Source organism: Eschscholzia californica, unplaced genomic scaffold, assembly GCF_041429995.1.
Source record: "Eschscholzia californica isolate CP2 unplaced genomic scaffold, dmEscCali1.0.p SCAF_4, whole genome shotgun sequence".
Lineage (NCBI taxonomy): Eukaryota > Viridiplantae > Streptophyta > Magnoliopsida > Ranunculales > Papaveraceae > Eschscholzia > Eschscholzia californica.
In genome coordinates this window covers 46,099,187-46,108,982 of record NW_028238461.1, presented here as the reverse complement: position 1 = coordinate 46,108,982, position 9,796 = coordinate 46,099,187, and the positions used below count along the sequence as shown (strand labels likewise).

General features: G+C 37.3%; 1 protein-coding gene across 1 annotated transcript; it reads left to right on the top strand.

Annotated features, from left to right (window-relative positions):
* Positions 1-2,395: 2,395 nt before the first annotated feature.
* On the top strand, positions 2,396-9,610 carry IMPL2 (inositol monophosphatase family protein). The gene is made up of 14 exons (XM_086635809.1): positions 2,396-2,511; positions 3,149-3,586; positions 4,375-4,406; positions 4,488-5,428; positions 6,127-6,274; positions 6,563-6,959; positions 7,050-7,128; positions 7,479-7,573; positions 7,653-7,702; positions 8,182-8,306; positions 8,450-8,516; positions 8,614-8,703; positions 8,970-9,081; positions 9,350-9,610. The coding sequence occupies exons 2-14, from the start codon at positions 3,259-3,261 to the stop codon at positions 9,418-9,420; spliced, it is 2,535 nt and encodes an 844-aa protein (XP_086491935.1). The 5' UTR covers positions 2,396-2,511; positions 3,149-3,258; the 3' UTR covers positions 9,421-9,610.
* The last annotated feature ends 186 nt before the right edge of the window (positions 9,611-9,796 follow it).

The following is a 9,796-nucleotide window of genomic DNA, read 5'->3' as shown; positions in this document are numbered from 1 at the left end:
GTGGGTGTGATTTCATTCATCAAGATCTTGTAGTAGTAATCTTGAAGAAAGAGAGAGAAGAGAAAGTATATGTTTTATGTCTAGGGTTATTTCCATAAAGGCCCCCTACTTTATTAAAAGTACTCAGATGACCTTATTTTTCTAATACGGTTACATGTCCGTTAAGTTTTCTTCTCTCTTCCATCTCATCACCTCTTTCTGCCAAGTCATCTCTCACCACCTCATCATCTTCTCTGATAAGGTCGTCGGCCTGTCAAAATTTTCGACAACCTTCATACTTTTAAATTATTTTTTTCTCTCTTTCCACTAGGGATTAGGGAAACCCTAAATTTGATTTAGGTTTCCCCAAACCCTAGATCTGGTTTGGGTTTTACCCAAACCAGATCTGTTGAAGCTTCAACAGATCTAGGGTTTGGGGAAACCCAAACCCTAGTGGAGAGAGAGAGAGAGAACAACAATTTTTTTTAAAGTATGAAGGTCGCCGGTCGGTCGTTGGAAATTTTGACCGCCGACCGGCAACTTTACCAGACAAAATGATGAGGTGGCGAGAGAGATGACTTTGCAGAGAGAGGTGATGAGATGGAGGAGAGAAAAAAAAACTTAACGGACATTTAACGGTAACGAAAAAAAAGAGACCATCTGGATATTTTTGATAAAAGTAAGGGGCTACGCGGTAAGCTGCTCATAACGTAGGGGGCCTTTACAAAATAATCCTTATTTTTATAGTTAACTACTACACATGATTTTTGAAGTAGTACTTAATTCTAAGATCGACAAGAGCTCTAATTAAAGTTATGGTTAATTAATATTATATTTGGTGTCTGTTTTTAGGTCATAAGTGGTATTCCACCACAGACATCAGATTGATAATAACAAAAAAAATACACATATATGTAATAGCTTTCGAAGAGTGGCTTAGTCGTGATGTTAATATAATGTTCTTAATTAGTATTTACTTGTATGTTTCTGGTTAGTGTGATCGATTTGTATTTTGTTTACTCATTTATGCAAATACAAATTTAATGGCAAAACATAACACTTTTCATTTCGTCTGATTTCATAATTTGCTTCTATGACATTTTCATCATTGTACGAATTCAAGAACTAAATTTCAATATTTGCTCTTTGGCTGGGTCATAGATCAACCTAGGATAGAAAACATTAAGCTCTCGGACATTATGTTGAATTGGAATGCCTTAAATATCTCAGAGTCATATTGGAAGTCATTTTTGTTGCGTCCTTTACCCTAATGGGGTCTTCCAACCATCTCAATTATAGGCATCAACTAATGAAGGATCATCCTGTAGTTTTATAAGCTGAGATTTTCTATATGTATCTCCTATTTGGAAATATGCAACCCAAAGTGAAATGAAAAATGAGTGTCTCTATATACAAACGGAGGTGCCTATAAAATTTCTTTTATAAGGTCAGTATATAGCAGTTATTTGGTGGGATTGGGCTTGGAGCAAGCTTGGACTAAAATGCCAATCACCATCTGCCTTAGTGGTTACCTGGTTGGACACCCACTCTGCGTATCGATGGCTTCAAATCAAATGGAAGTGGAAATTAATGACTTATTGACTTTGGGTACAATCAGACAAAAGTAGGAATAATGGAGTCCCATGCCCCTTACAATGACTTTATGAGTTATATACGACCCTTAAAGCCCAAATGTAACTGAGATAGTAGTTATTGAACTTATCTAATCCATAGTAATATGCTCATGGTGTACCTGTGCCATGTTATGATGTTTTTACATCTATTATATAAAACAAAAGGTCAACAGAAATTTTGAGTGAAGTTCTAAAGGCACCAAACTTGACAAAAAGACCGTCACCTTTAAAACACTGAGTACGTGAATAAAACGTCAATATGCATGTTCAGAGACACAAAGCTTCTTTTAAGACGATAGTTAGTAACCTTATCTCATGATGTTCTCTTGAATCTATATAAAGAAAAAGTTCAACAAAAATTATTTTTGAATAATAATTTGTATTTTTATAAAATGTTGAAACTAATGGTCTTTGTGGGGGAAGTCAAAATAAGAAGTTGGACTCTGGAAATTGAATTGGAAACAATATGTCAATCGGTCAAGTATTTCAATTTTTCTAGTCAAATCAACTGCAAAAAACAACCGTGCTTTTCAATCTAACGTAAGCTTTAATGTGCGTAAAGCGCACCTACCTCCTGTAAAAACAGTCTGACTCGCTGACTGAGTGAGTCAGTATTGAAAAGCAAAAGATGGCGTATTGCGCACTCCGCGTGCCCTATAAGGAACAGAACGCGCGATGTCCTTTAATCCTACGTGGCACATTGTTAACTCCGTCAAATCTAACGATTAATTCCGCTTAAACTAACAGACTTATTTGACGGACTTCGAAATTCCGTTTACCCTAACCTTCTTCTTTCTTTCTCTCTCTAAAAAACTCTCTTATTACATACCCTCTCCTAGACCCCTCTCTTTCTCTCTCTAAAATTCTGTCACAGAGAGTCACATACCCTAAAGAAAAGGTACAGTCTCTTTAATCTCACCAGTTTTGGGATACTAATTGAATAATTAAGATCTTTGTATTGGAGTTTAAACGATTTGATTTCATGTATGTTTGTATGTATTTCTTGATTCTCGATTTCTAGGTTTACAATTTCAAATTAGTTCATGAAACTTCTTATCATCGTTGTTACTGCTCCTTCGATTTCTAGGTTTACAATTTCAAACCAGTTTCATGATTTTGATGGGATTAATTTTAGGGAAATAGTTAGGTTAGTTGGTTGGGTGGAGGGTAGTTGTTCTTCTATGATTATACTGGTAGGTTATGGTTGCTAAGATTTATGAAGCATGAACTTTATATATGAAATTAGAGGGAAGGTTGTTCTCCTGTTTTTCTTTCGTTTAGCTGAGATAATTTATGAATGCAATGGAATAAGAAGCTTGCGGAAACTCCACTTTATCTCTCTAGAGGGACATTACTATAGTAGGGGCGTGCGAGATTCCCTTTGCGTGGAAGGGCTGACTTGCTTGTTTAAGGCCTGTGATTTGTTGCTGTTCCTTAAGAGTTGGCTGTTTCTCGTCTTGCTAGTAGTAATTGTTTCACGATTGATGTCCAAAATTGACTATGTTTAATTGATGTTCGTTTTTTTCTTTGATCAGGGTTGTGGGGATTGTGAGAGAGTCAAGGAGGTGGTAAAAATCTCGACATAACTTAGGTACATGGCTTTCTCCATATCTATATAGATATTTGTTGTAATTGTACAAGTAAGATGGGTTCTGCCTGCTGTGTTCCCGTGAAAGATAGGACTCTTCCTGAAAGTACAAGAAGTGAAGTACTGCATAGGCATGGTGGGGTTTCCCCTTCATGGAATATTCACAGGGATAATAGAAGGCGTGTAGCTGGTGAATCGGAGAATTTTCATAATCGGTATTCTCGTGGACAAAGTGATAATGTTGGCTTGGAGATTAAGGGTCGAAGAGGCGTGGAGATGGAAGATGTTTCAGATGGAGAAAGCCCATTGAACAGCTTTCGAACACCTGGGTGGCAAAACTCCCCAGTTCGTGGAATTGCTCGTAATTTCACTACCCCTGCTTCAAGTAAGCCTTTTTCACATATAAAGTGTGTACTCTTTTTTATTATTAACATTATCTTCTACTCTTACTCGTATAATTACAACTTGAACTTTCAATATTGTTGTCTTTTCCTGAGCAATGAGTATATGTGGTTGCTACATGTAGTTCCTTACATTCGTGCATGAAGGATCATTCATTTTTTTTTTGTATGCATTCCATTAAAATAGGAATAGAGAAAACCATTTAAGAGAGTTGTTCCATTGGTTGCTTTGTGATGCTTCATCATTTCTGGTAGGATTAATGGATATTAATCATACATTCTATATCTCGCCTTCTCCTCGATTTGAATGTTATATGGTGAAGAGTGATCCTTCATTTTAAACACAGCTGCAGAATAGTAAAAGGTCAATTAGCAGCAGAAGCATACTGAAAAAGCGTATAAAGGGGAACATGACTCCTATGCCCGAAGAAGCTCCAACCCTTCGTAATAATTTGTTACGAGTTTTAACTTTTAGGATCAAGAATTCAAGTTGATAAGGGGACATGATTACTTTGAATGCTTAAATTTCGAGTAACTCAGTTTTTTAAATTGTGTGCACATAATGGTCCATCAGGGTTGTTTTTCTCCTTTTTTTTTTTTGTTGAACTCTGTTTTTCTCCTTTTTATTTTCAATATCTTCTCATTTGAGTCGTCAGAATTTTTTGACTTCTTTACTTATGGAACCACCTAACTAATTTGATTGTTTATAGTTAAAATTTTATGTCTCACTATGTTGAATGTTACATCTGATTCTTCAACGTGCTTGGAACAGATCTGTCCATAAGAAGTAGCTTCTCTGCTGAGGTGAGTTTGAATCATTTGGAGCAACTGCACTATTTTCCCCTTAGTATGATTTCGTATATGACTTTCGAGCTCTCTTTACAGGTCAAGGATTTACCAGAAACATCAGCACTGGCAGATCCATCATCGTTGACGCTTTCGTTTCCTGTACCTTCAGCCTCTTTTCATGTGGTTTCCAAGTCGGACATTTCACCCTCCCAGAACCCCCTACTTCCAACTAATTCAAGCCCGTCAAGGAGGGTTCGAAGCTCACCAGGACACCAGCTCTTGAGAGAGGTCACAGATAGCCGAATATGGGGATTGAAGTCACCTTACAACAACTCATTATCCGAAGGAAGACAATCTTTTGTCCTCTCAACCTGTAGCAATGACATGACATTGGGTTCCCAAGGTGGGTCTTCAGAAGGTTGGTCCATGCGGACTTTCTCAGAGCTCGTAGCATCTTCTCGCCGGGAAAGGTGGTCTTTTGACAGTGAGTCCTTGGGCTCTAGCCGTGGTAGAATAACAAGGTCCGATAGCCAACCCTTCTCATCTCCCTCTGTCGATTTACAAACATGTGGGGTTTGCTCCAAACTCTTAGCTGAAAGATCATCTTGGACTAGTAACGAGCTCTCTGCAATTGCTGTACTGGTTTGTGGGCATGTATTCCACGCCGAGTGCTTGGAGAACATTACATCACAAAATGACAGGTATGATCCACCTTGCCCAATATGTACAGGCAAAGGGAAGCAGATCTTGAAACTTTGTGGAAAAGTGTCGAGAGAAGCAGATTTGAAGGTGAGATTTAACAGGATATCGAGAAACCGAGTAATGGATAGTGACGTTGACGGTGAACCTATGTCATCCAATCAGCAAGGAAGAGAGACAAAAGATCGTAAGATGAGTCAACCTGATTCTAGCAGGAAGGGCTCTTTTGCTGGACCATTCTTAAGGAGACACTTCTCACTTGGCCTGAGGCCGGCTAGATCTCTCTCAGTGAGCGAGTCGTCTTCAAGAAAGAAAGGGTTCTGGGCGAGATATACAAAGTAGTCTTTGAAGTACCGCAGCTTTAACATTGCCTTCACTGGAAGCTTAGTCCGAAAAACAACTTATTAAGAAATCAGGATAACACCATACCAGCACATTTTGAATCTTGTATGTACTTTATAAACAAGTTTTATACTTCCCTCTGTAAAATTTTATCCTGGAATAGAGGGAAATTGATCAAATGTTAGTTTTGATTAGAACTTGGCAATATGAGTAGAATTTCAGTTCCATGAAATGTTAGTTCATAAATGAATTGAGATTGTAGTAGGTGTTTTTCTTGTGTAAAAACACTCTTGACCTAGATACATATACAAGTTGCTATGCCTCGACTTGGAAACTCTCGGCAGATGTAATGGCCCAAAGGAATTCATTGGCAACTAAGGGCTCTGAGAGGTTGAAACTCATAGATCTCTGTGGTGCAATCGGTGAAATAGGTTATCTGTCTTTTCTCTGGAAGTGGAAATATAGGACCTTGTTGAAAGCATAGGACCTTGTTGATTGAGCATTAGAAATTTAGCAGTACACGAGTCCCTTCTCCTTCCTCTAGAAGAAGTGAACCCGACCACATCACTCCAAGTCCTTGACTTCCTCTCTGAGGAATCTGCCCGAAAGGCAATCTAGTGCCACTAAAGATACGCAAGAGTGTCCCCCAGGTGAACTCAAGAGTTTAGTCCAAGGTACTTGTGAGTGTCACTAGAGGTACTCCTAGTGTTGCCGAAGGTGACAGGTACTCAGGAATGTCGGCAAAGGTACTCATGAATGTCACTACAGTACGCCAAATGGGTCATCAAATTGAGGTAGAGGGACACAAGGATGAGGCAAAAATATCCGCAAGAGTGATGCAAGTAAAGTGGAAAGTGACGCAAAATTATCGTCTTTGAGTTGGTGACAATAAAAGCAAAACCGTAACTGAACGTGTGTGAGTGTCGCTTAAGGTTCTGTGAAGTGGCAAAAAGTTCCTGCTTTGTTGTCACAAAAGTATAGTAGCGCCCCTAAAATTCTCCCACTCGATCCGAATCATTTTCTGAATATCTGATGACGCCACCAGACGGCGACGCCTTTAACTTTAACCTCCGATCACCTCTCTCTCTCTACTTTCTCTCTCTCTCTCTCTCTCTAACTTCTGACTGCCATTTCCCGCCTATTTAAAATCCACAATGCTCTCTCAATCTCATCTTCTTCTTCCATCTCAAAGACTCACAAGATCTCTTCCAATTTCTTTTACTTCTTCTCCCACTTCTCTCTCCAACAATCTTACTCTTCAATCCTCAACTCAATTATCAACTCCTTACAGTTCAAACTGTGCCCTAGATTTCACTCTCTCTAGGCCGAGGCAGAGTAAATCTTGCCCAACAATGAGTTTGAGCTCTACTCTTTCTAATGGAGAAATCGAAATCGTTGAATTAGAGTCTAGAAATCATGACATGGATCGGTTCATTGAGGTTGGGAATAAGGTTGCTGATGCTGCTGGTGAAGTAATTCGAAGTTATTTTCGTAAAAACTTCGAGATTGTTGATAAAGAAGATCTTAGTAAGTTTTTTTAATGTGAAATTAGGGTTTATGTATTGTTATAGTTGTTAATTGATTTTGTGTGTAATTTGTATTGAAATCTATTTTCAGGTCCTGTGACAATTGCTGATCGAACAGCGGAGGAGGCAATGGTTAAGATTATATTAGAGAATTTTCCTTCTCATGCAATGTGAGTGATGCTTTACTATCTTGAAAAAGCAATTTTGATCTCTTCTCTTATTCTATGAGTATGGGAAATTGGGGGATTTTTAGCCTGAAGTTAGAAAGTTTTGAACTTTATCTAGGTGCAATATTTATATGAAAAAGCAAAAAAAAGGGTTTGATCAATTAGATGTTATTTACATAGTTGAAAAAGTTTTGAACTTTGTTGGTGTTCTTAGATATTGTGGAAAGCATCTCCAAAAATTAGAACTTAAGAAAATTTACGAAGAAATGGCCAGTAAAAGGATGAATTTAGTTTTGTAGAAGACATTGAGTGTTGTTGGTTTTCATTGACTCTATGGAATGTTGGTACTGTAGATTTGGGGAGGAGAATGGTTGGAACTGTAAAGAAAAAAATGCTGATTATGTTTGGGTTTTAGATCCGATAGATGGAACTAAGAGTTTTATTACAGGTATTTCTCGAGAACCAACTACTCTGAGTTGTGGTGTCTATGAAAATTTTAAGTTGATTTGAACTATATTTATTTGCAGGAAAGCCCTTATTCGGCACTCTTATTGCTCTGGTATATAAAGGAAAACCGGTAAGAAACTCATCCACAGACTTTGGTTTACATGTTGCGTAAAAGTTGAACTAGAGATTGGAAGAAATAACAAAAAGAGAACTATTTCCTTTGCCGTATTAGATGGTAATATTTGTTTTTTAAGGTAAAAAGAATTCCAGTAACTATAATTTTCAGCTTTTGTTATGTTGGAAAGAGAATGGAGAAATATAGATAAAAATGTAAGTTGGGTGTGAAACAGTATCATTTGGTTTACGGGAAATTTTGTAGATTCAACTCAATATACTGGAAGTAGGTATTTTTTGTTGGTTTTCAAAATAACCTGATAAAGCCATGAGAATGAGACATATCGCTTGGTCTGTCTGGTTTTTTGTTTTGTTATCCCTCAGTCCGTGCTTATCATCTTCAACTACATATGAAGGATAATAACATTGAGGTTGTTCTGTATTCAGATTTTATACGAATACTTATTTCTGATATAATATTCATGTATTTCGCAGATTGTTGGCATTGTTGACCAGCCTGTTCTAAGAGAGAGATGGATTGGGGTGAGTGGGAGGAGAACCACATTAAATGGAGAAGAAGTGTCTACACGTGCTTGTGCAAAACTTTCTCAATCTTACTTGTATGCTCTTTTTCTTCGTAACGTCCAAACATAAGGGAAAACGGGGATTACCTATAATCCTCGTACTTAGTTGATTTTACGTAACCATTTCAACAACACCCAATAATAAACTGTTAGTCCTAATCTTCTAAGTTTTCATTCAGGTATACAACAAGCCCACATCTATTCAATGGAGAGGCTGAAGAAGCATTCATCCGCCTTAGAGAAAAGGTTAGTGCATGAGATTCAGATTAGGGCTCCACAAGGACTATTCTATTCAACAAATTATATTTACCTTTTTTTCCGGTTTCTTTCATATTATGTACAGGTGAAAGTTCCACAGTACGGCTGTGACTGTTATGCTTACGCATTGCTGGCTTCTGGGTTCGTGGATATCGTAGTCGAGTCTGGCCTTAAGGTATATTATGTCTTCTATGCATGTTAATTGTTCCTATGCAGATCTTGATCCAATATCGGCCAGAAAAAATAGAAAATAACATAAGTTTAGTGGGTGATTTTCTCTTTTGACATTCGCTTATTATATTCTTTATACCTATATTTATTCTCTTCTCCAAATAAAAATTATGATCGAAGCTGTATGCATATTCTGCACTCAATTCTTAAAGAACTTCTCTTCTTGTGTATTATTCTTATTCATATAGATCTAATACTTTGTCTTTTCAGCCATACGATTTCTTATCTCTTATACCAGTAATAAAAGGTGCTGGGGGAGTTATTACTGATTGGAGAGGAGAAGATCTTTTCTGGGAAGCCTCTGCAGATTCACATGCCCCTAGTATGATTTCTTTCTAAAACACTTGTTTCGATAACATTTCTCAATTCTGTTTACTCTCATTTTCGTCCAATAATTCTTTTCGGTAAGCCATTAAGGAATTTTCAGTTACCATTGACAATCAAATGCTACTACATATGGTAGCTCTCAACGACGAAATTTCCTTGTTCATCGTTATCGTCTTATGATTTTGGCCCACACTTTCACTTCTATTCTCGTCAACCTTTGCATGAGATGAATCTAAACCTATTTATCTTTTTTTTTTGTCCAGGCTTTAATGTATTGGCTGCTGGTGATAAACAGCTTCATCAACAAGCTCTGGAATCTCTGCAATGGAAGTAATAATACATCGGTTCATCTGAAAAATGTTATATAACAGAAGATTGATTTTGTTACCAGCAAACACGGGAAGAAATCAGGAAGAAAATTCTGAAGGGTTAAATCTAGATTTGCGCATTGAATTTTATGTTAATATCATAAAGCTTTCATGCTTGTACCGGAGACGTCTAATTTATAGATTTTTCTAGAACTATTTGTAGCTTTTCCTTGTCTACTTTACTGCGGCAACCAACAGCATAATTTGGCACTACTCAGCTTTAACAATCACTGAAACAATATTGAAATTAGGGTGCTGCATTATCACATGTTTAACTCTCTATATAAGGCCAAAAAATATTAACCTAAAGTAGTAGAGTTAACAAAATATGTAGGACAGTTC

Bases quoted from the DNA above. Each gene is read 5' to 3' on its own strand.
- IMPL2 (XM_086635809.1), top strand. From the start codon at position 3,259: ATGGGTTCTGCCTGCTGTGTTCCCGTGAAAGATAGGACTCTTCCTGAA. The intron at 8,307-8,449 runs GTATGCTCTTTT...GTTTTCATTCAG, and splicing joins AAACTTTCTCAATCTTACTT to GTATACAACAAGCCCACATC. The intron at 9,082-9,349 runs GTATGATTTCTT...TTTTTTGTCCAG, and splicing joins TGCAGATTCACATGCCCCTA to GCTTTAATGTATTGGCTGCT.